A 27,164-nucleotide genomic window follows, 5' to 3' on the forward strand; every position below is an offset into this window, starting at 1 on the left:
TACATAAATCTACACACCTTTATAAAATGGATAATAACGATTTCTGTTTGTTTACATTTGTAGCGAATTTTTATCAATGTGGCAAAAACCAATAAACTATGAAAGCCATGTTTTACAGTGATTTTACTGGTTAAATATATTTATAATTACAATCTGAATTACATTTATATGATTGTATTTAATATAATAATTATATCCAGAACATACAGTTAATGAGCAAAACAACAGCTTGTTTCTGCATTCATTTAGTATGTGAAGTCACAAGTGTTTATTGAAAGTTTAATGTTTATTTAAATGTAATGGCTTTAAATCAAAATTCAGAGTCTGTAACAATTCAGCAATAAGAAACTTTCTCTAAAGTATGCTTATGACGCTTCATGGGTGTTTACGGTTTTATTGAGCCATCAAATACAACATGTGTATTTGTGTAATTGATAGTTTTGGGTTCAAACTTGGCTCAAATACTTGTGTGTGCTGTGTGTAGAACTGTGCACATGCAGGCAATACTATCTCTCCAGATCAGTGTATAGCTTTTCCATCTCTAATGTCTTTCCCAGAAATCTCCTCGCACACAATGAGGGGCTTATATTCTGCCTTGTGTGTGTGCGTGCTTAAATTCATTTAACCCAGACCATTTATGACAATAAATTACACTACTCAGCACAGTGGACCCACTGAAAGAAAACAATTATACACATGCATAAGCTGTTGTGAAATTAAGCACCTGCAGAGAAATTCCCTACTATGTCTTTCACAAAAATAACCTCCAACATAACACAATCTCGCAACCTTTAATAAATTGTTTTATCTTACACTAATTTCTCTCACAAATTACAATTTTCTTTTTCCAAGGACTTTCAAGCACCAGTACACAGTATAAAAGTGACAAATGTGGTATGACTTGTATTGCTTATATTAATATTAGGCTATATACATAGTTATAAATTAAAAATCTTCCACACTCAAAGCTCAAAAATTGAAGATTTTTTGGAACTTGCAAGTGATCATTCACATTCACTCATTGGAAAAACGCACCTGTAGCAACATTTATGCAAAATGACATGCTGAGGGAGTTGAGGGTAACGCATTACAAGTAAAATGAGTTATGTAATCAGATTACTTTTTTCCCCAAGTAGGCTACGGTAACTTGTAAAGTGATGCATTGCTTTTAAATTTACAACAAAATAACTATTACTTTTTGAAATAAGTAACAAGTTACTTTGTTTTCCTATGCATTGATTGACAGCTCTCCTGTCCCCATGTTGAGTGAAATCGGAAGTAAAGAGGCGTTGTGTGCGCTGTGTAAACATGATGGTTATTGTAGTTCTAAATGTGCGTCCTATTCTTCTGTAATCCAGAATGGCAGCATGCTTGAGCTGCGCCCTCTACTGTACAGGAGTGAATTTGCATTTCCATCAGAGGCTTATTCATTTCACTTTGGGTGTGAAAGTGTCTTTACATTTGGCAAAAATAAAATTTTTACTGTTCTTAAAAAAAACAAGCAAGCCCAACTCAGGTGAAAAAAAATAAAACAAAGTAACGCAATACTTTCCATAAAAAGTAACTAAGTAAAACAATTAGTTACTTTTTTTAGGGAGTGATGCAATATTGTAACGCAATACACTGATGTTGCTTTTATCTCGTTTCACTTTCAAAGTGGCACAAAAAAAACGAATTTGTTTTATCCGAAACAGATCTGGCAACGTTTTAATATGCTGGTTGTTGTAGGCTACTGTACGTATGTGGCAGTTCGGAAAAGCAATGTCTGGTGGTGAGTAGCGCTAAAAGGTTAAGGCTCTATCGTGTTTGAAAATAGAACCTACACTACACCCGACCCTAAACAATACACTGTTAACAAAAGAAAACGTGAAATAAAAACGCATTTGATGGAAGCAACAAGTCAACATGTAGGCCTATTGGTTTACAATCAAATCATGCACTATGGTAAAAGTGTTTTTAGGTCAAAACACAATCAATAGTTTGCCACTGTAATCAATTTGTGTGATTTGTGCAGCCCCTAGTGTTCGTTTCAGCTGGAAACTGCAGTGAATTTAATGTAAGTGCAAAAATGTAAGTATGCATGTTTTTCCCCCCCCCTAATCATTCTAGGTTACGAAAACAGCAACATGAGCATTGTTAAATGCCTCTTTTTGTGTTCCACGGAGGAACTGAATATGTTTGTAATTTTTAGCCGAATTCTCATTTTTAACAGTGAAATAATTGAGGCAAACTAAACAAGATCACAAACCTATATTCATCACTCAATTCAAGCAGCACCAAACAAACACTCTTAGCATAAATGCATATCAAAAGCAGTGCCACATGTACAGCTCAATGGGGTGCCCTCGCTTGTTGGTGCTTTCAGTGGATCAGATGGGAGGAAACACAGGTAATCCACTCGCCATATCAGCGCTGACAGAGCATCAACACATACATTAGCATATGTTAGCATTCCCATTCTTGTGGTCTCACATGCTCTATAATCTGTGTCGCAGCAGATTTCTTCATTGAACGACAAAGCCAAACAGAGAGAGATCCGGAATAAATTTGTGTGCATTAGAAGCACACAGACATGCTGAGAGACAAATGCTAACATACATTATTGAGATGAATCTTGGTCAGGTAAGTCCATGTGTACACAGACACAAAGTGTACAAAGTCCGTTTCATAGGGATTCCCCAAAATAAGACCAATCATCAGTTTATTATGGGATTCTGCACTGGTAGGTGTTTTCCAAGAGCATTTACTCTCACTTGAAAAGCATACGTGACACTCTATTCTGGATCTTCCATACAGGAGGAGACATGGAGTTCAACAGCTATGTCTTTTTTTACAGTGTCAACATACACTACTGTTCAAAAGTTTGGTGTCATTATATATATATATAAAATTTAAAGAAATTAATACTTTTATACAGCAAGGGCAGTGATTAAAATTCGATCATAAGTGAGAGTGAAGTCATTTACCTTTTCACAAAAAAAATCTTTTTTTTTCTTTTTAACTTCTATTTATCAAAGAATACTGAAAATATTTATCATGCATCACAATTTACACAACAATATTAAGCAGCACAACTGTGCTCAACATTGATAAAAATAAGAAATGTTTCTTGAGCAGCAAATCAGCATATAACAAATATATTAAAATAGAAATCAGTTAAAAATTTTATTTTGCATGCAGTGTATAAAAACTCAATATAACATGTGTGTGTATATTTATATACGCATACACTAATATATTAAAATATTGTATGTATTTTGAAATATTACAATTAAAGGGCATTTTACCATTATATGCAAAGGACAAAAGGTGGCCTTTTAACTTATTTACAGAGGCTCAGATTAGCAGTTCGGTACGGTCACACCTAAATGTAAAGGTTGTTTTTTGCAGGCAGTACACAGTCATTTAAAATGGAAATTTGTAATGCTTACACAGCAATCGTGGTTAAAAATATGCAAACAAATTTGTCTTGCTAATGGAAGGCAATAGGCAACTAAAATAATGAAAAACATGAAAAAACTGTATAATTACATCTGATAACTGTAGTAGATGGACTAAAAAGAAAAGCATTCAAGTTGATTATTAAAGTTTATTGTACACTGTATAAAGGTTTGGAAATAGATGTTGGTTACTGGGTAAAAAACGGAGACCTTTTGGCTTAAATTAAATTAAAAACGAAATACTTAAAATGTGTAATAAGCATGTAAGATGTACTGATTGATCAAATACAGCAAAAAGAGAAAGGAAACAAAAAGTGCAGATCACGCAGACAATTCATATTTATGGAAATGAAGAATAAATAACAATCAATAAAAAGCTACCTGGGCAGTGGTTAAAAGCATAATCCTAGTTCCGTAGCAACATTACAGACTCTTAAAATGAACAATCCTAAATAATTGCTTAAAAGACCCCTTTAAATCAGTGCTCTTACAGTGTGTTGAGAAATTAGATGGCAAACAGTGTCTTATCGCTGAAATCAGTCACTGTCTGCCCCCTGCTGCTGAGACAGTATAAGTGTGTCAGGATAACACCATTAAAATGATTCAAATAGGAAAGAAATTATGTTCTTAACTAAAAATACGTTTAAAAAAAAAAAAAAAGCATCAGAGTGTGAATATAGTACAGTCGGACCATACCTGTCCATTTCAGCTTTGATCCAATATGAATCAATATGACATAAAGACTTCCTTTCTCTCAACACCGTTTAATTCCCTAATGAAACACTGAATGAGAGATTCAATCTCCATTATTCAGAGGATTCAAGTGCAAAACGTTTGCTAACAAAATGAACATATCACACCCACAAAGACAGGAGATGAGGAGACAGATGAAAAATGTGCAAAAGTATGTGGAGAGAAAAAACCCAGTGTGACAATACATAATGATGTGATTTCACAAAAATACCATTTGTTAAAGTCTGTGTAACTGCAATTTAGATTTTGTCATCTGACCTCAAACTGCAGCAGAAACATTCTGTCTGAGACTAAACACACACACACACACCATCCATGAGGATCAGTCATCAGCAGACGCCCGTTTACTTTTTTATGCTAAACCATCGGGATATGGAAGATTTTCTCTTGACTTTTTCTTTCTTCACATCTGCAAATGGTAGAGCACAACCCATACTTAACTGCAAGGTACATAAAGTTCATTTCAAGAGGTCATTTACTAATGGTGACCACAGTCTCATTTGGTTCCACAGAACATCAGTAACAGCTTCCAGGGCTTTCAGACCGTTTTTATGTCATGAATTGCAAATGGTTATGACTTTTGCCCACATTTATGCATTGGTTTAATTGGGTTGGTAAATTATACATTTTATAATAACTCGTTTTAGCATTGAAAATGCAGGCAGATCATTAGCCAAAGCTAGATACCTATGGTTTCCATTAGTGATCATTAAATCAAAATTGGTAGCATTACTTTTCCTGTTTGGCCTTTCAAAATATGGAATATATAAACATGCACGGAGTAATTACTCCCAAGATTCATAGCATTTGAGTTGGTGGGCAGAGAGTTGAACAGGTGCTAGTTATTCCAAATAGAAAACTTTAGTTTTAGCATCAGTGATAGAAGCTAAAAAAAACTGAAATGCTGGGTTAAAAGTGCAAACAATATTGTGAAATGAATGCATGTTTTTTTAATCAGAAAACTTTCCAAGCTTTCCATATTTAACACACCAGATACCAATGCCTTTAAATGAGAATGTTGCCCTTGAGTAAATCTCTTGTGCAGTCAGCTTTACTAAAAGGGTTTACAAGTACAAACTAAATATATCCGTTTATATTGTTATGTTGACTAGAATCAGACACTAAACATTACCGATAATAATCCTCTGTGCCATCATTGAACAAATGGTGACAATAAACAATTGCCTCTCTGTTGCCAGCCTCTTATTATGTGCAAACAGGAAGGGATGTTCATTTTGAATCATCTAACAGAATGGACTATAATAAATAGAGTTGGCTGCAAATTTCTGCCTCTTTAAAATTGGAGCCAGCTGGTGCACAGTAATCATTTTTCTAGCTAGGGAAATATAATCTAATCTATTGAACAAGTAAAGTAGGGGAAATGTGTGGCAATTTATGTTAAAGTCCTTCAAATATTATTTATTGATAAACGTTAAATATTTGCTTATTTTGCTCCATCTTTTTCAAAAGGCCTATGGGGAAAAACTTTTTTATTCTCAGGGTTTGATGCTACATAATAATACTTACCGGTACCAAGATTCTGCATCATCTTATTCAGCTCCTCATCCTCCTCTTCCTCCCTGTGGATGTAAGTGTAAAAAGAGCCACAAATGTCACATTATGTAAAGGGTTTAGATATGCAATAGTGTTCTGGATAAATATAAAGAATATTTAAATACATACAAACAAACAAACAAATTACTTATTTTAATGAAGTGTACCTGGCCATATTGTGCATTTTATAAAACAATTTTTAAAAAGTAGTCATTTTAAACTCTTCTGCTGATGTAACCAATGATCTATGTAGGAAAAATATCCAAAAACCCAATAGCATTCCAATCCAAACCAAATTAAATACCAAATAACTTTAATACCACTGAATAAAATAGAATTAATTTTCTTTATTTATGCGACATTATGCAATAAAATAAGATTAGGTAAGATTAAGCAATATATGATATGATATATGTATGTCTGTATATATATATATATATATATATATATATATATACACACTGTATATATGTGTGTATATTTGAGATTTATATATATGATATGAAATAGATATGATATATGAGATAGACTGATATGATATGTTTCTTCCTGCACACCTCAGTCTGTCTTCATCCAACCCCTCTAATATGGCGTTCCGGTCATTAACTATCTCCACAAGTTTGGCCATCAGCTCTTCCTCTCGTTTACGCTCGTGGTAGGTCTTCAGTTTCTCTACAGGATACAAAAATTATTTTATTGCTAGATTAGATTTTACTTCGAATGTGAAGCACTTAAGCCTTTAAACAAAGTAGACCTATTGAATAAGACCAAATCAAGCAGTTAGTTGTTTGTGTTGACTACAATAGTCTAGTCTACACAAAGCTTCATCAGCATCCTGAGATGCAGTGACCCCAAAAAGTATGAATGCAATAACATCATCCACTTGGTTTAATATTTTGTTTGTATAATGCTAAGACTTTTTTCCAGTGTTGTACCAACCTGGTGTGTCCATCAGTCTCCTGAGCTCGGCCTCAACACTGGGCTGTTCTTCTTCTAGATCCTGCGTCTTGGCACTATTATAACACAAATCACAGATAATAACTGTTTAATAAACAGAGCATTCAGAAATACAGGATATTCACTATCAGCGTTCAACAGTTTGCACATACATGTACACAAGCTCGGATTCGCGTCTCATGTAGACCTGTTTGTTTCTGATGAGGGTAAACCAGTCCACCATTAAGTCATTCATTACTGTGTCCTCTTCTCCTTCTGAAAAAAAAGAAAGAAATGCAAGCAAAGTTAAAGAGCTGAGAATCTGCATTTGTAATATTTGTCTCCACCTGCTGGAGCACCAGAGGACAACATCAGTCTCTGAATGGTTATGTTTTATTAAGCGTGTTTAAATAATGCTTAGACCACCAAAACATTGATCATCTATTCGTAATTCATTAGTTCACAGTAAGGATGAATCAACACTTTCATTTAGGCATTAAAAAAAAAAAAAAGAGTTTAAGGGACTTAAAGGGATACTCCACTTTTTTGGGAAATAGGCTCATTTTACAACTCCCCCAGAGTTAAACTGTTGAGTTTTACCGTTTTTGAATCCATTCAGCCGATCTCCGGTTCTGGCGGTACCACTTTTAGCATAGCTTAGCATACATCATTGGAGTGGACAAGACCATTAGCATTTCTAAAAAAAAAAATGACCAAAGAGTTTCGATATTTTTCCTATTTAAAACTTGACTCTTCTGTAGTTACATCGTGCACTAAGACCGACGGAAAATGTAAAGTTGCGATTTTCTAGGCTGATATGGCTAGGAACTATACTCTCATTCCTGCGTAATAATCAAGAAACTTCACTGCCGTACCATGAGTGCAGCAGGCGTAATGATATGACGCAGCGCCTGAAAATAGTTCCGTTGTGTTGACGGAAGGTGGCCTATTTTCAGGCGCTGCGTCATATCATTACGCCTGCTGCACTCATGGTACGGCAGTGAAGTTTCTTGTGAAGTTTCTTGAGACACACAATATGTCTTGAAGTTTTTTTTTTAGAAATGCTAATGGTCTTGTCCACTCCAATGATGTATGCTATGCTATGCTAAAAGTGGTACCGCCAGAACCGGAGATCGGCTGAATGGATTCAAAAACGGTAAAACTCAACAGTTTAACTCTGGGGGAGTTGTAAAATGAGCCTATTTCCCAAAAAAGTGGAGTATCCCTTTAAGTCACCATGAAATTCTAAATTGACAAGTCTTTTTTTATTACCATTGAATATTGCAGTTACAGTATTATTATAAATGATTTGTCCGTACACAGTTTTTAAAAATTAATTTTCCCTCAATCTTCAATCAAAATAACTTCCCCTCCCTCTTGCAACGACGTCTCTTCTCTAATGATGCGTTTACTGACGCGAGGGCGGGACAACCTGTCACTCAAATGACATCACAGCAATGGACCCTTTTCACATTTCCGGGGGTCTCAGAAGCGGTAGTCGTCATAGTTGGGTAAACGTCTACAGTGGCGAACGGGAGACGACAGCAAATATATATATATTTTTTTTACATTTGCTCCAATAGCAAAAGAAAAAATCTGATAAGAGTTTCCAGAACTTTCCAAAAGAGAGAGAGAGAAAAAAAAGAGATCGATTACGTTGGTCAGAAGAGAGAAAAATGTCAAATTTGCCTTCACACCCTCCGTCGTTGTATTAACACCCTCGCAGCAGTGGTCATTTGTTTTCTGTCATTTACCGACAAGGTAATATAACAATATATAGCGTTACAAATGTGTTTAATTTTTTTAAATATGAAAAACTTTACTATAATCGCAATGTTGATAACTGTGGAAATGCATCACCACAGTCTGTGAAAAGTATGCAAATGACAAATAATCTAATCAATTCTCAAACAAAATTAAGTCCCGCCCTACAGAAGCCGTTTCACTGGTGTATACGTCACAACAGGGAAGAAAATACGATCGCAACTTCCATTTCATGCCAACTAATTAATATATACATACACATATACAGTACATACACACACATATATATATATATATATATATATATATATATTAGGGCTGTCAAATGATTAATCACGATTAATCACATCCAAAATAAAAGTTTGTGTTTACATAATATATGTGGGTGCACTGTGTATAATTATTTTGTATATATATATATATATATATATAAATACACACACATGCATCTATATTTAAGAAAAAAATATTATTTATATATAAAATATTTATATTTATATATAATATAAATTATATATAAATCTATATACAGTATATACATGAAAATATTTCTTAAATATATACAAGCATGTGTGTGTATTTATATATATAAAATAATTATACACAGTGCACCCACATATATTATGTAAACAAAAACTTTTATTTTGGATGTGATTAATCACGATTAATCATTTGAAAGCCCTAATATATATATATATATATTATATATATATTTTTTTTTATATAGAATGTGAAAAGTTTGTAAACTTAATTCATAATATGCATCTTTACTTTGCAAAATAATGTGACACAGGAAGAATTATTATACTGAGAAGTGGATCTAGCCTTTTGTCAGTAAAATAATTCAGTAACAGTTTACAATAAGGTTAATTTATTAAACATTAGTTAATGTATTAACTAACATGAACTAACCATGAGCAATACATTTGTTACTGTTTTTGTTAATCTTTGTTAAAGTTAGTTAATACAAATACAGCTGTTCATTGTTTGTTCATGTTAGTTCACAGTGCATTAACTAATGTTAACAAGATTTTAATAAAGTATTAGTAAATGTTGAAATTAACATTAACAAAGATTAACAAATGCTGAAGTAGTATTGTTTATTCTTAGTTAATGTTAACTAATGTAGTTAACTAATGAACCTTATTGTGAAGTGTTACCAATAATTCTTTGTTTGTCATGCGAGTCTATGTATCCCATCATTTTATTTGATCAACTGTAAAAGGTGAGCCGTTTTGAGTGTGTGTATTTTTGTACAGACCCTCATCACTCTGTCTGAGTTGTTTTTCCAGGTCTACTCCTCTTTTCTGCAACTCGTTCATATTCATCTCAATTTCTTTCAGCTCTTTCTGAATGTCTTCTTTCGGAATGTAACCCGGCTAAAGCAAACAGACACACAATATGTCAAATGGGAACTTTTGCACATATTACTCTAAAAAAAAGCATTGAAAGGAATAAATAAACCACTAAGGATCTGTATAGTCTATCTGAGGAACTGAATAGATGCTTCAAAAGCCTGGGTTTACTATGAAGTCACTCTATTTTGATTGTAGTAGCCTATTCAAAGATAACTGTGCCCCAAAGGGTCCCTTTGACTCTCCAAAACAGTCTAAATAGGCCCCTTGACAAAATAATCCCTCAACACTCACTCACATCAGTGCAGACAGAAATGCACAGGACCAGATAACACATGTAATTATTGTTTTGACACACACCTTGTGTGATTTGTGAGTTTCAGTCCCTGAGGGATTAACCGGAGAAACACTGCTGCCACTGCTGGAGTCTGGAAGACAGACAGAGAGAGAAACAACAGACGGATGAACAGAGAAACCAGTAAAAAAAAAAAAAAAGTACTGCATGCAGTGCTCCCCTATTCATGTTAATGCAATTAATATTAATGTTAACATTTTAGAGCAAGTTTGGCTGTATCTGGCATCCTTACAAAAAAGTATGATGGTATTACCTTGGATTTTGGACAAAAAATGCATTTAAGTTGATATTCTTTTAAATAACTTTGAAGGACTATGTGTATATCCTGATATGTAAATATATGGTTTCCATACACTGCAAAAATATCCTTAAATCAGTATCTTGATCATGTTTCACAATATATATTTACCTGATAAGCAAAATTGTACTAGTTTTCAGTAGTGTTATTGTTAATGTGTGATTGTAATAAAGATTAAAAAAAGTACTAAAATGACTAAAACACAAAAAATTAAAAGGAAAATAAATGACAATGACAAAATCCCATAACAAGATTACTTACTAAACTTTCAAATGAAAACATAAAAAGGGCTAATTCCAAATATTAAATTCTAGAATAGTATATAAAAAATAATAGGGAAAACACTGGTTTTCAGAGAAAGTATTTTATCTCGATCGTTGTATTTATGCATACATTCATTGCTTTGCTATGGATAGATCGATTTTCTTTTGTTTTCAAACTTTTGACTGGTAAATCTTTGCCAGAACATTTTTGCCAGAGCAAGTACTCGTTCTTATGTGACCTCTTGAATAAAGAAATATTCCATTTCCTCAACGTTTCCTAAGGCCTTACCACTAGCTTTAGGGCTGTTGTTCATCGGGCTAGGTGAGGGCCCTTTTGGGGAGCTGATGCTGATGGAGATGCTGGTGGTAGAGGGAGCAGGAATGGATGCTGTGGTGATTCCCAGACCTGATGTCCGTGGAGAAGCCGCTGCTACTTCTGGCCTCTTGGAGGGTGAGCCGGTGCTTTCTATATTACTGGGAGGAGTTCTAAAAAAAAAAAAAAAACAGGAAACACGAGAAAGATATTAAACTTTTCTGCTGTGTTTCTCAGCCACTAAATGTTTAGCATCGCTTCTCTCACCTCTGACGGGTGAAAGTTTGGGGCAGGAATTTAAAGGGGGTATTTACAGGTGAAAGATCTTCAAGGGGGAAGTGCATGTGCACTGAGCTCTATCGCTCTGGGAACTTTCAGATACGACCCACTGCTGGTCTTACTGGGCGCAGCAGTTTTACATGCCCATGAAGAAAACCAATCACAATAGATTGTGAAGAAGTGGGAGGGACAGACCTTCTGGAGAACGAAGCGGTTAATCAATAAAGAGCAAGATGATTTGGTTAGGGAAATCATATAGAGAAGATAATAAATGATTTTACTGAGAAAGAACATGACAAAATGATTCATAAATTCATTCCACACTAAAGAACAAGACAGTATTAGTAAAAAGGTCAGAAGCTGGTTTCATTTGGAGAGACGACAGAAATGAGCAAACTTACTTCACAGGCTTGAGCATGGACCTCCAGCCAGATGGAGCTGTATCATTGTCTGAAATGAAGGATTTGTAAAGTTTACATTTTCTTTTTTACACCTTCAAAAGGTCACTGGTCAGATATTTTAAAAATGGAAAAAGAAAGCTACAGCTGTGATTTATCCAGGCAGGATATGTTCCTACATCAGCTTCCTTGTTGGTCTTAGATTAACATTCGCATCAGGTAATCAAATCAGATTTTTGGCAAACAACACTTTTTTTTAAAAAAAAAAGAAGAAATTAATACTTTTATTAGAGAAAGGATTTAATTGATCAAAATTGACAGTAAAGACATTTATAATGTTACACAAAGTCTATTACAAATATATTCTCTAATTTGTTTCCATTTTTATGCATTTGAATTTTCAGCATCATTCCTCCAGTCTTCAGTGTCACATGATCCTTCAGAAATCATTCTAATATGCTGATTTGCTGCTCAAGAAACATTTCTTATTATTCATCATCAATGTTAAAAACAGTTGAGCTGCTTAATATCTTGTGGAAACCAAGATATGCATTTTTTGATGAATAGACAGTTTATTTGAAAAAGAAACCTTTAGTAAATCTATAAATGGCTACACTGTCACTTTGATTGATTAGAATGTTATTCTAAGAAGGAAGGAATTCCAACATGGAAGCTGATGTAGGAACATATCCTGCCTGGATAAATCACATTACACAAGTATAATAACTATAACTTTCTTTTGCTCATTTTTAAAATACATGCTCTTTCACTTTTTAAAGGTGTAAAAAGAACTTTAACAATAGTTTATTTTATACCTCAAAATCTTATAAACCTGAAATGGAAACGTGACATGATATTTCCATTTTATATTATTACAATAAAATATTTAATAAAACCATAATAAATAAATAAATTAACACAGAGGGGGTGCTTTTCCTCCTTATTTCAGGGACTATTTGTTTGACAGAAATGTGATGATCAAAAACCTGATTTTGAAAAAAATCCTATTTTAAAGTCACTGTAAAGTGAGGACCAATAAGACCAAGCTATGCAAATGATCAATGCATGAAGTGACAGTTGTATAGGTGAGTTAGTCTTCCTCACCCTTGCTCTCGGACGCCAGCGTGCTCACAGGCCTGGATAAGGTTTTATTATCTTTGATCCAGGATGGTGCAGTAGCAGCGGGGGCAGCAGGTTTCACATCGGTATCCAGTGCTTTGAGACGCACCCTACCAAAGGGGCCTTTAGCACCCGATTCCACAGGGGAAACATTACTATGGAAACCAAAGTGTGACGAGAACGTGTTAATGGATGTGCCTACACTAACACGTCAACAAACACTTCAAGATGGATTTAAACAATACTCAACAGGCTTGAGTACATAGAGGCTAAAATTCTGTTTTATGACCCATGTATACTTCCACCCTATGAAAATATTTGATCAAATAAAGGCCAAGTATGTAATGTGCTTTATATAGGTGAATGTAGCTCACCTGCTGCTTGCTTTCAGCCCAGCTGGACTCGGAGACAAGCTGTTATTATTTTTTCCCACCGTCACCATCTTTCCGATCACAACCTTGGCTTTCTCCTTTTCATTCTCCTTCTCTTTTTCTGTGTCCTGTGTTTTTGCCCAGTCTCCCACCCGTAGCAGGACTCTTTTTTTACCTGCTCCAGCTCCTGCAGTGACTCTAGGCGTTGTACTCTCTGTTGTAGGAGTAACACTTACTGTACTCACTGTTGTAGGAGTAACACTTACTGTACTCACAGGTGTAGTTGAGGTGTATGATGGGGTGCTCTTACTTTCAGGCACAGTACTGCTAGGCTCAAAGAATCTAACAAAGAAAAGGAAAAAAATATTAATGTTCTGGTCAGTACAATAAGCTGAACATTGTCAAGTTATGGTCGATAACCAATAAATTGGCAGCATTAAAATAAAATTGTCTAAAAAATAAATAATAAAAAACGCAAAAAACTAAAATCAATAGGCTTAAGGGTCAATGCATGACATTCCCCTTCGAGGTTTTGAAACGTTTAGCGTACAGAAGACAACGCTGTCAAAACGATCCACATTCACATGGATCCATGAAAATGACTAAAAATGCTGTGTTATTCATGCCAGGCCAATAGTTGGCGATGTCACATTGTGAAGAAACACTACACGCTTTATAGACTGAACACGCAATACGCATGTGCATGACATCACCATTTAAACAAGATCACGTTTTTGTAGTTTACACGGAGACGATAACGGTATCATTTTCAAAAACTTGCTCTTTGAAACTCGTTTTTGAAAGTTCGCATTTTCAGGCTCCAAATCTCCATTGTCATGTAAATGAACAGCCAGATCGCATGAAGCGTTTTACGTTTATAGTTGAAAACGGTGTCATTTAAACGGCCCTTAAATGCTTAAGTGAGTTTAGGCATCACAACGGTAGATGACAGTAAAGGGAAATCTAAAATGTAAAAATTGGGGAAAAGAGCATGCACAATTAAATATCCAATATACTGTATGACTAGTTCTGATTGATACTAATAAATTTAAAGTTGTAATATTAGCAGACATGATACTGAGATATCATGCATCCCTAAATACAATCTTTGAAATACAATCCAACAATCTGATATACAATAAATTCTTAACAAAACTGATGAAATTGAAATTTAGCACTATTATAGTACTTTTATAGAACTATATTTTCAGTTTGGCTAAAATTATAGTAATTTTCTTATGCCTTTAGTGATTTTTATCCATTTTATCTTTTTTTTAATTCCATATAGCTTTCATTTATTTTTATTTCAGTTTTAATAAGGCATTTTGGTACTTTAACTTAAACCTAAAAGGCAACATTTATATTTTCATTTAAGTTTTTCATCTAATATTTATACATTTATTTCAGCTTTATTTCAAACCGAAAACTAATTTTTAATAGTTTAATTTTACATTAACAACACTGATCCGAAATGCAAGAGAAACACACTTACACTATTAGTCAGTATTGGTCACAAACTATCTTTTATCCCAAATATAACATATATATCACAAATGAATTGTCGAAATACCGAACCGAAAGACATTCACCTCTTTCTGGCTTCTTGGTTCGTCTGTACACTGTTGCTTACAGCTTTAAGAGGCTCCGAGGGTGTTTTGGGGTTAAAAGAGGTTTTCACAGTTGTTGTCTCTGGTGTTGGAGTTGGTTTTGGCACTGGCTTGAGCTGAACTGCTGGAGTAGGTGTGACAACTAACCCACGGGTGGGTGTACGGTCACTTTTATTGGCCAGCCAATCCGGTTTAGATGCGTTAGGTGTTAAACCAGATTTTCCAGTACCTCCACCTGATGCATTCTGGACAGTCTTGGTTATAAAGGTAGACTGCGTCTTCGGTGGAGGCACTGTGATGTGTGTGGTTGGCGCTGTTAGAGGCTTCTCTGTGCTTGTGTGCGTCTTGCAGATGAAAGTGCCAGGTTCTTTTCCAGGCTTATAGGTGCCAGAGAGAAGAATAGTGGAACACTCTCTGCATCTGTTGAAAAGAAAGGTTGAAATAAACAAAACACTTAGGAAAAACCAATCCAGACTTAAGCACAGAGGAAAGCGTGCATTTGCAATTGCCAGTCCCAAACTCCGGAACAGTCTCCCGATTCATATTAGAACTGCCCCTTCTATTTCGATTTTTAAAACTCGACTTAAAACTCACCTATTTTCATCAGCTTTTAACCTTCCTTGAATCTTCTCTGCCTATTTGTGTACATCTTATGTTTGTTTGGTTTGTATGCTTTTATTGTACAGCAATTCTGTCAACCTCAGTTGTTTTTAAATGTCCTTTATAATAAATATTGTATTGTTGAAAAAAAAGGTCTAAAAGGTATGCATTGGATAGCTATCTGATCATGAAAAAACAAAACAATTGTAAATGCTTTCCAAGACATCAGGAGGTGAATGATTAATTTATAGTATATTAGTCCAACAGATATTTATCTTCACTCCCTTTTAGTCATGCATACTAAATGATCAGGTGACAAAAAAAAGAACTATGATAGTTGAAGAACAGAACAATTAAAGCAAAATTGAAAAGCAGCTATTTCAAAAAACACTCCCCACATAACATTGCACACATTAAATGATTGCGATGACAATTCAAACATGATTCACTAGTCATGTGGAGTGGATCCATTTGCAAAAAAACAGAAGTGACTTACTTAAAGCAGTTCCTGTGGTACAGTTTCCCATCTACTAGGTGGCGCTGCACAAGGTGAACATGTTGGTTACAAACAGTACAGCTGCTGCTCAGAGATCCTGATGATTTATTTGCACGTTCAGCCAAAACTTCTCTCTGGAAATGACAAAAAAAGATCAATTAGTCACTGTGCAAACACCTCAATAGGGGTTTTATCAGTTAATCAAATAATCAATAATTATGTGCAAAACAATATTTACATTAGTCATCTCAAAATAAAGTAACATCTCAGTAATAAAAGACAACGGCAGGGTTAAATTGCTCATGTGCCCTCATTACACACACACACTTGACCAAAAATACAGAACTGTCAAACAATTTAAAGTTCCTATATGAGGTGACAAATCTCAGATAAATGACATATTGTACCTTATTTTCGTTCACCGGTTTCGGCGTCTTATTTTCTGTGGCTGGTTTAGGTGAAGCGAAAACTTTAGCTGTGACGGGTTGGTTCTTCTTCTCAGATGGCGCTTCATTAGACTCTTCGGCTGGTCTTTTAATCCCAGCCATACCTCCAACTGCACATCCAAAGAGTGAAATGTTTTAGCAATGCTAAAAAAATGACCACATGCTAAACAAGTTTTTTAAAGATCAAGGACCTATTGTGCTTTTTTGTGCCTATTATGCTTTAGGGTGCAATGTTGCTGTTTGAGCATTAAAAAAAAGGTCTGCAAAGCTACAAAGCTCAGAGTCACTCCAGAGAGTTATTCTCTATATAAGATTGCACTGTTTCTGAACTCCCTGAAACGCCTTGATTGTAGTCTTAAGTTTTCCTGGTTGAGTTGCGTTCATAGCATGTTTAAACTCGCGGTTATTTTTTTTTTTTTTTTTAACCAATCACAACACACTAGCCTGGATGCCAGCCTGAACCCCGCCCACAACATTTTTTGATCGGGAAGTTCGGTCTGGACTCGCTCCATTGAGGAGTAATTATGATCGGTTCAGAAATCGTCGGGCCAATCAAATTGCCAGGGCGGGCTTTATACGATGATGGACAGATGATCTGCAGGGACGTAATCATCACGTTATCAAAGAGCGCTTGGGTTGAACTGGTTTCCCTCAGAGTTGACTGCCGCTGGATAACTGAGATGTAGAGATTCCGCTATCGCGTCCGTTGTAAAAGAAATCGACAGCGCATTCATTTTAAAAGACGAACATAGAACTGCAATCAAGGCATTTGTCGATCGGAAAGATGTGTTCGCCGTCCTTCCTATGGGATTCGGCAAAAGTTTAATTTATCAGCTGGCTTCGATGGTAACTAAGAAGATGGGACGCAATGAAAACCCTGTGGTCGTTGTGGTTTCTCCTTTGGTCGCACTCATAGAGGGCCAAGTAAAAGAAGCAACACTCGTTATTTTACTTCTTCCAGCGTGCGTGCATTTGAGTTCTGTAGTTGACAACAGTTGTGCTTTGCAAAGTAGTTGACTTACTGCGTTGCTCTCATTGGTTGTAGGTCTATCCAATTGAGTGCAGAGGTTTTTTTTTTTCCTGGTTCGGTTAAGACACGCCTCATAATCAAAGCCCTATGAAGCAGTATCAGACTCACATTCTGACTAGAATATGAGTATGACGAAGTCAGGCTAACAACACACTGCTCCAGCTGACCAATCAGAGCACATTGCGCTTTTTGGAATTAGGGGCTTCATAAAGACAGGAACTAAACTGGACTGCGATTCCACAAAACATCATAAGCCTAAGTAGATTGTAGAACCATTTCCACCAAAGCTCTCAACGATCAACTTAGCTCACAATGCTTTTGAGAATCTCATCACAGAGTGTTACTGACAGACTGGGAAGAGAGGTGCCGCAACAATATAAAATATGTGAAAAATAATGTTCATTGTGCGCACGCATTTCTTACTGGGAGAACGTCCATGGAAATAGTTGTAGTACTGGGACACATAGGTCAGAATGCTGAGTCGATCAGGCACTTTTAGAGCCACCATGTCTTCGGCATCCAGCAGGGCAGGTATACCCAACTCATTCTCTGCCACCTCGAAAGCCTGGTAAAAAAAATTAAATAATGTGAGGAGTAAGCTTTTCACAAGTGGGATTTAACTCTCAGCACTAAGGATGTCTCAGTGTGTGTGTGTGTGTGTGTGTGGACATTATTGCTGGAACATATGTGTAGCAGAACAATTAGAGGATTTCCTATTGAAAGTGTTTATAAATTAATATACCCCTATTATCAAGTGCTAGACCTGTGCAAAAATCATTCCAAATTTTAACATATCTTGATATCTGCAGGCTGCAAAAGGGAAAAAACATAATTAAATGCAATGTGTTGATGAATATTAACTTATAGAATATACAAGGGGAACTAGACAATAATATTACAATTAAATAATTTTATTTTTTACAAATTAAACAACTATATTTCTGCTTTTATCAGCTCTTACACAGAACATATTGATTGACATTAGCTATTACAACTTAGGATGTTTTGAACAAGTTGAACTCTGTGGAATGTTTGATCAGTGTTATACTATTTATAACGGTGCGAATGTCACCAGATCAACTTTGACACATACACTCACCTAAAGGATTATTAGGAACACCATACTAATACTGTGTTTGACCCCCTTTCGCCTTCAGAACTGCCTTAATTCTACGTGGCATTGATTCAACAAGGTGCTGAAAGCATTCTTTAGAAATGCTGGCACATATTGAGAGGATAGCATCTTGCAGTTGATGGAGATTTGTGGGATGCACATCCAGGGCACGAAGCTCCCGTTCCACCAAATCCCAAAGATGCTCTAGTCTATTGGGTTGAGATCTGGTGACTGTGGGGGCCATTTTAGTCCAGTGAACTCATTGTCATGTTCAAGAAACCAATTTGAAATGATTCGAGCTTTGTGACATGGTGCATTATCCTGCTGGAAGTAGCCATCAGAGGATGGGTACATGGTGGCCATGAAGGGATGAACATGGTCAGAAACAATGCTCAGGTAGGCCGTGGCATTTAAACGATGCCCAATTGGCACTAAGGGGCCTAAAGTGTGCCAAGAAAACATCCCCCACACCATTACACCACCACCACCAGCCTGCACAGTGGTAACAAGGCATGATGGATCCATGTTCTCATTCTGTTTACGCCAAATTCTGACTCTACCGTCTGAATGTCTCAACAGAAATCGAGACTCATCAGACCAGGCAACATTTTTCCAGTCTTCAACTGTCCAATTTTGGTGAGCTCTTGCAAATTGTAGCCTCTTTTTCCTATTTGTAGTGGAGATGAGTGGTACCCGGTGGGGTCTTCTGCTGTTGCAGCCCATCCGCCTCAAGGTTGTGTGTGTTGTGGCTTCACAAATGCTTTGCTGCATACCTCGGTCGTAACGAGTGGTTATTTCAGTCAAAGTTGCTCTTCTATCAGCTTGAATCAGTCGGCCCATTCTCCTCTGACCTCTAGCATCAACAAGGCATTTTCGCCCGCAGGACTGCCGCATACTGGATGTTTTTCCCTTTTCACACCATTCTTTGTAAACCCTAGAAATGGTTGTGCGTGACAATCCCAGTAACTGAGCAGATTGTGAAATACTCAGACCGGCAGTCTGGCACCAACAACCATGCCACACTAAAAATGGCTTAATTCACCTTTCTTTCCCATTCTGACATTCAGTTTGGAGTTCAGGAGATTGTCTTGACCAGGACCACACCCTATGCATTGAAGCAACTGCACTGTGATTGGTTGATTAGATAATTGCATTACTGAGAAATTGAACAGGTGTTCCTAATAATCCTTTAGGTGAGTGTATATTATGTATATTTCACAATGATGAAACGTTGGGAAGAAGTGGGTAATTTGTGGTGATTTTCCATCCAGAGGAAGAACTATAATTCCTCCATGCCATTATGCACACACAAAAATGTGAACTTGGCCTGGATTTCTTTGGGGGGAAAAAAACAAAACTTAGATCAAAAATAAACAAGAGCAGACATGACCAAGGAGAGAAAAAAAAAGGAGAAAAAAATCTAGATGGAGAGGAATAAGGGGAGGCATTTCTCTGTAAAGATTCATTCAACAACTCACAGAGCAGGAAATGCGATTCAAAGACCACAAATCTAAATGTAAACACTGAGAATCAATACAGATCTAATAGCTGAGAATGTTAAGACTTATTTTGTACACAGTGTATTTTATACACATTTTCCTTATTTATAAAACAGCACAGCAATGAGAGGGGACAAAACATTTCATTACTTTTGCGCCATTATGTGTGACACAAAACGTTGAACTCTTAGTCTGTGCCAGGTTTCTGTTTACCTTATACTTAATCTCCACCCTGTAAACCATGCATTACCTTATCTTAACACTTTCACTTTCTCTGTCTCTCACACGTGTTCTGCTTGGAAAGAGAATGTCTTCCTTACATGCACACAAAGCTATTCATTAGCTTTTCTTTTGCAGTACTTTCATTATTGTATTCTCTCTTTCACAACAATTCTGGACAGCATTCCTTTTTCAATGGAAACAGGAAGGCAAGTGTGTGCAGATGATGATTTATAATGGTCTACAACAGCACAACATGTGATTCAGCTGCCTCAAAAATAGAAGAAACCACAAGAATAAGCCTGGAGTATGCATCCAATCTGTCACATCTTAGCCCTGGTCAACCACATATGGGTCAAAGAGCTCCATGAGAGGTCTAGGAAACATACTAACTGTTAAAATGATGGGGTTGTGATCTACTTGGAATGAAGACATTTCCCAAAAAAATTAAAGTTGTTGATCTGCTCTCATTAAGAACCAAAGCATTTTTATATTTCACAAAACATGTTTGTGGGAATGCTTTAAAGAAGCCTAAACCAACATACTGATCTGAAGAACTTATAATGCATCAATTACTTTTTTTAACCTGGAAGAACTGTATAGGCAATCCAAGAACCCTACAAACACTCTTAAAAAAAACACAAAGGTTCTTTATTGGCATTGATTGTTCCATGAACATGAACTTTTTTCATAAAGGTTCTTGATTGTGGAAAAGGGTTCTTTTAAATAGTTTACCCAAAAATGTAAATTCTATCATCATTAACTCACCCTTAATTTGTTCCAAACTCTATAAATGTATTTCTTCTGTTGAACAAAAAAGATGATACTTTGAAGAAAGTCGGTAACCAAACAGTTGATGGACCCCATTGACTTAGTATATAGTATTTATTTCCATAATATGGAAGTCAATGGGATCCATAAACTGTTTGGTTTCCCATATTCTTCAAAATATCTTCTTTTGTGTTCAGCAGAAGAAAAAGAAATTCATACAGGTTTGGAACAACTTGAGGGTGAGTAAATGATGACAATTTTATTTTTTTTGGGTGAACTATCCCTTTAAGAACTGTTCACTGAAAGGTTCTTTGGGAAATCAAAAATGATTCTTCTATGGCATTGCTGCAAAAACCCCTTTTGGAACCCTTATTTTTAAGAGCGAATGGTACCAAATGTTAATCTGCTTTTTTATATTGCTGATGATCACTTTGAAGGGCTGTTAGTCATATGAGGAAAAGTGTCATTTTAACTATTGTGGAGATGGATTTGATATCAGAAAATAAAAATAGGTAATGTAAATGAATTGAATTTGTTGGATAAATGCCATAAATGTAAAATATTGTGGTAATGGAAATTAATTACTGAAAAAAAGTGATAAAAGTTGATAAGATAATTTTATAAAGTGAACAATATCTTACCCGTTTATTGTTTTCGTAAATATTTTCCTTGCTCAAAGAGTCAAAGTTTCTGCAAGAGAGAAAAGTGAACATGAGTGAAAAGAAAAGGGAATTTCCCATGCCAAATATTAACAATGTGAATCTTACACTAATACAAACACAAATCACAAGCATGTACCAATGCAATGTCAACAAACAAGGGGTGCCAGATACTCACTTGAAACAACTAGAATGTTACAAGACGTAAACACAAAGTTTGAGTATTTCAAGCACACAATCCATTTGACAAGATGTAAAATAGGGTTTTAAAGGAGTTTTAATGTCATCCAAAGTTCTAAAAGTTCCAACATCTAATTTGGAATTCTAAAAAAGTCAATAGCCTATTCTTGTACTAAGTTCAAATGTAATGGAAGTTCTAAAAGTTCTGGTTCTAAATCATGAAGGACTAAACATTAAATAATGGTAGCCTACTAAAAGTACCAATGTTCCCTTCTTAAATTCTAAAGTTCTTAACTTAAGGTAAAATAATTCCTATCTTTTCACGAATACATTTCTTCACCCTAAATTCTAAAAGTTCTCATCATATTACAACTTTTACTTGCCATCCTAGGTTCTAAATGTTCTTAAGTGTTATGCCCTCGTCATAAGTTCAACATGTCTTTTGTTTTGAACCACAATTCTAAATATTCTTAAGTCTGATAGGAGGTATAAACCGTAAACAAACTCTACGGTCGAATGTTTAGCATTTAAACGTTCGTCCAAAGTTCAGGAGCTGTGCTTTTCTGAGCACAATGCAGCACCGAACCGCGCGTTTGTTCTGTGGGGGATGTTACTTACATCAACTCCGGTCTGTGTTTGTGAATTAGAGCGCAGAAAGCCAAACCGTCCCGGAAAGATGTGGTCATGTTAGTGATCGACACGTCCCGGTATCCTCCACACTGGATTTTACACCACTGTTGAAGCGCTTTCACAGCAGACATGGTGCGACTGCGATTCAACACGGGACTAGTAGGCTACTTTAAAATGAACACGGATTCTGAAACTGCCTACAAGCGAGATGAACGCTGAATGTTAAACGCGTTTGGTTTTCACCCACACCAAGTGATTTCACCGTCAGCTGAAGTTAAGAAACCCCTGAAACTCCTGGGAAGAGTTATTATGACGTCTTCATGGGTGGAGTTTAAGGTAAGCGTTTTTAAAGGACTTCCCTTACAGAAATTGTGTGGTAGCCTACAACATGGTAATGTCATGGTAATTTGGTTTATATGGAACTGAATGATTTCCATATTCATGTACCAAGCAAGAACTTACAAAAAGTAGCCTACCAAAACATGCTTGCTCCATGACAAGTGCCACGGTAATATTGGAAAATCTTTGAATACTATTTTATTAGTTAAAAAACATCAAACCAAGTGCAAACTAATTATGCTTTGATATTTTTTTTGGTGCATGTATGTATGAAGTAATTTCCCCTCAAGTTCACAGGTGACCAGGTGAGAATGTTATACAAAGACTACAACGATGGATATCCTTGAAAGAGACTTTGACAACCAGAAAGTGTCCATATAGGCTACTTAATTTTGAACAGTAGGCTATATGTGTTGCTTTCTCATTTCATACACAAAAACTTATTATGGAAAAAGTGTACCTCAGATCATTCCTTAAATAAATGCCACTTTGTCTGATATTTTGTTTCTAATTTCAGTTTTTTTTTTTTTGCAATGTGTGCTGTTATTGTCCAAATACTTTGTGTTGTGTTTAAAACAATGCGCAAGGTAGTGTACATGCTTTATATTTCTGTATAAAGCTGTGCAGCTGTTTAGGTGCATTATTGCAGATCAGTGTTCATATGCAGGTGTTGGTTATGTTCAGGGTGTGTGTCTTGGCTGTGCTCTGTATGTGTGGTTGGACGTGTCTAATCTCGCTGAGTCACACTGAAGGAAGTAACAAATCGAGGCTTGCACTTTAGACATGATTGACCTTTAACTATTTTAATATTTGTATTATATAAACAGTATACATTTTAGGTATAAACCAACTTTAAAACGTACTATTTGTTCATATTTAATTATCGACATGTGCCAATGTTTTTGCTCTTAGTGAAAACATTTTCACAATAAAACATAGCTAGAATTTAGAATAGATAGCCTACGTATAGGCAAATATAGAATGTGTAAAAACATTTGAAGACTTGGAATGGTTGTCATTCTTTATTTCACCAATGGATGTCAGTAAGAGACCAAATCATAGTTGGGTAGTTGTCAGTTAGTTCCATGTCAGCTGAAGTTGAGAAACCCCTGAAACTCCTGGGAAGAGTTATTTTGACGTCTTCATGGGTGGAGTTTAAGTTAAGCATTTTTAAAGGACTTCCCTTACAGAAATAGTATGGATGGTAATGTCATGGTAATTTGATTTATATGGAACTGAAACTTTATGGAACTACTGTATACATTAAAGTATACATTTAAAAAAAAAAGTCCTCTAAATTGAAGATATCCAAAAAAAAATATATACATAACACATTTGTTATGTTGAACACTTTTGGTTTTCATTAACCTTCACCAATACATTTTGACAGATTTCACCATCTGAAGTTATGTCTTCATGGGTGGAGTTTAAAGGTGACCTATTATGCAAAATTCACTTTTACATGGTGTTTGAACATAAATGTGTGTCGGCAGTGTATGTAATGTTCTCGGTAAGAAATCTAACCGTACCGTTCTCCACCCACGGTTTGGCACGCACTTGCAACGCGGTTCATCTCATGACGATGCATACGCATCTAACAGACAGACAGAGTTAGGCTGTATGTTTCTGTCAATGGATATGCATTCTGGCTTCCCTTAAACTTAGTTCAATACGAGTGCCATATATGCTCTAATATGACCAGTCATGTACGCTATCATCACCCTGTGTTGATAGCTCGTGAGCGCAGGTGAGACCTGGCTAACACACGTTGCACCCTATATGGTAAAAAAAAAAACACAACCAACCTATAATGGTAAAACAAATTACCCATTCCTTTTTTTTTATCCCCATAAATCATAAGCAGTGTCTCAGAATAAGCCAGATTTTCAGTTTCTATACAATGTGACATAACATTACACAGGCCCCGTCCACGACTGCCGACGAACTCTGCCCTATTAGCATAGACCCGCCCTGAGTGAGCTGTACACAGTCCGCCATGTTTATCACCTCGCCAGAGCATTTAACAGCAGTATTCAAGTAAGAAATGTATTCCTATTAAAGCTATAAAGTTATTCAATCAAGAGCAGTGAGTGATTTTCTGTTTTTCTTTTGTTTGATTCATATTAACAGCATATACACTCACCAAAAGGATTATTAGGAACACCTGTTCAATTTCTCATTAATGCAATTATCTAATCAACCAATCACAGTGCAGTTGCTTCAATGCATTTAAGGTCCTGGTCAAGACAATCTCCTGAACTCCAAACTGAATGTCAGAATGGGAAAGAAAGGTGATTTAAGCAATTTTGAGCGTGGCATGGTTGTTGGTGCCAGACGGGCCGGTCTGAGTATTTCACAATCTGCTCAGTTACTGGGATTTTCACGCACAACCATTTCTAGGGTTTACAAAGAATGGTGTGAAAAGGGAAAAACATCCAGTATGCGGCAGTCCTGTGGGCGAAAATGCCTTGTTGATGCTAGAGATCAGAGGAGAATGGGCCGACTGATTCAAGCTGATAGAAGAGCAACTTTGACTGAAATAACCACTCGTTACAACCGAGGTGTGCAGCAAAGCATTTGTGAAGCCACAACACACACAACCTTGAGGCGGATGGGCTACAACAGCAGAAGACTCCACCGGGTACCACTCATCTCCACTACAAATAGGAAAAAGAGGCTACAATTTGCAAGAGCTCACCAAAATTGGACAGTTGAAGACTGGAAAAATGTTGCCTGGTCTGATGAGTCTCGATTTCTGTTGAGACATTCAGATGGTAGAGAACTTGGCGTAAACAGAATGAGAACATGGATCCATCATGCCTTGTTACCACTGTGCAGGCTGGTGGTGGTGTAATGGTGTGGGGGATGTTTTGGGCCAATTGGGCATCGTTTAAATGCCACGGCCTACCTGAGCATTGTTTCTGACCATGTCCATCCCTTTATGGCCACCATGTACCCATCCTCTGATGGCTACTTCCAGCAGGATAATGCACCATGTCACAAAGCTCGAATCATTTCAAATTGGTTTCTTGAACATGACAATGAGTTCACTGTACTGTTCCTAATAATCCTTTAGGTGAGTGTATAGCAGTAGGTATTGTATATTACGCTGCTTTCACTTTAATATACAGTAATATACGTGATTTCTTAACTTGCTGTTTACATTCACAGACATAACCGATTGTGTTTATCTGACCGTTTACATAAGACGTGAAAGAGAACTTAGTTTAATACTCACGGGACGCGGCGTCTGACATCCAGCTTTCTGTGCGCGTGCTCCGGGTGTGTGTGTGTCAGAAAACCGTATCAGAAGTTTAGACTGATATGGCTTTAAAACGCATGCAGATAATAAACTTTATTGATGATGAAGAACTGCAATGTCACGTGAGCTAACTGCGATAGAGATGATAATCAAAACCTAGCATTAGCTGTACAGGATCTGCCCTCTTCTGGACAGCGGAATTGGAGAGGGGAGTAGCAGCTCATTTGTAAAGAAGTCAACATGTGTTTCCTTCCACTCAAAAATGGGCATTTAGAACATGGTATAATAAATGGTCTGAGAGGTATTTTGAGCTGAAACTTCCAGACACATTCTTGGGGACACCTGAGACTTATATTACATCTTGTAAAAAAAAGGGGCATAATAGGTCCTCTTTAAGGTAAGGGCCTTTAAAGGACTTATAAACTTTTAAAGTCCCCATGTAGTCAATAATTTTATCCCTTAAAACTCATCTTTGATCATATTTAAAAGTTTTTTCATGCCTTTAGCTTGAATGTAACTCTACACCTTTTGCCTCATTTAGTATTCGCGGTTCAATGAATATGCAAATTAGCCCCGCCTCCACTCACTCACACCAGCTCAGAGATCCACTCGTTGAGGATCACAAGTTGACCTGATTGGTTACAAGGTAGTTTGTGACGTCAGAAACAAACTGCGTTTTCGAGACTGTCTTTGGTTCACAGCAGTTTTAAGGAGAAAATACTCAGCAATGGTGTTGACATGAATTTACACATGGTTTGTCTTAAAGCATATTAAAAACACCACATAGCATATAAACATTTTTTCACCTATTCACCTTTTTTCACCTACAACATGATTTTCACCACAGGGGCACTTTAAAGGACGGTATACATTTTTAGATATAAACCAACTTTAAAGGAGCTGTATGTAAGATTTTGGACAAAACTGGTACTGCAATCACTTTCAAATTACTGTAGAGCGGTGCATCCCCTCCCCCTCCCCCCTGACGCGAGGTTGCCAGATAGGCTGCAGGATCCAGCAGGAACGTTGGCTGCTACAAGTAGCTTTCAACTAGAGCAGAGCTGGCAACCCCGATGCTGAAACACTACTGACTTCGTGATTGGTAGATAGGTGG

The 27,164-nt window shown here is 36.3% G+C and overlaps 1 protein-coding gene across 3 annotated transcripts; it reads right to left on the bottom strand.

The window, feature by feature from the left end:
• Positions 1–4,087: 4,087 nt before the first annotated feature.
• micall2b (mical-like 2b) lies at positions 4,088–22,631 on the bottom strand. Of its 3 annotated transcripts, none has more exons than XM_056263563.1 (17): positions 22,438–22,631; positions 21,622–21,670; positions 17,801–17,942; positions 16,300–16,457; positions 15,902–16,035; positions 14,788–15,225; positions 13,202–13,540; positions 12,813–12,982; positions 11,712–11,760; positions 11,008–11,204; positions 10,163–10,230; positions 9,709–9,826; positions 6,857–6,959; positions 6,687–6,760; positions 6,305–6,419; positions 5,721–5,773; positions 4,088–4,602 (listed from the first exon to the last, which is right to left on the bottom strand). In XM_056263563.1, exons 1-17 carry the CDS (start codon positions 22,578–22,580, stop codon positions 4,538–4,540), a joined length of 2,415 nt encoding a protein of 804 aa, XP_056119538.1. In that variant the 5' UTR covers positions 22,581–22,631; the 3' UTR covers positions 4,088–4,537. The 3 variants fall into 3 exon arrangements, with proteins under 3 accessions (XP_056119538.1, XP_056119540.1, XP_056119539.1); XM_056263565.1 differs by having other exon boundaries at positions 4,090–4,602; positions 5,727–5,773; positions 16,309–16,457; XM_056263564.1 differs by having other exon boundaries at positions 4,090–4,602; positions 16,309–16,457.
• Positions 22,632–27,164: the final 4,533 nt, after the last annotated feature.

The sequence above is a fragment of the Rhinichthys klamathensis genome, unplaced genomic scaffold (assembly GCF_029890125.1).
Source record: "Rhinichthys klamathensis goyatoka isolate OS25496 unplaced genomic scaffold, OSU_Roscu_1.1 h1tg000208l_1, whole genome shotgun sequence".
Taxonomy (NCBI): domain Eukaryota; kingdom Metazoa; phylum Chordata; class Actinopteri; order Cypriniformes; family Leuciscidae; genus Rhinichthys; species Rhinichthys klamathensis.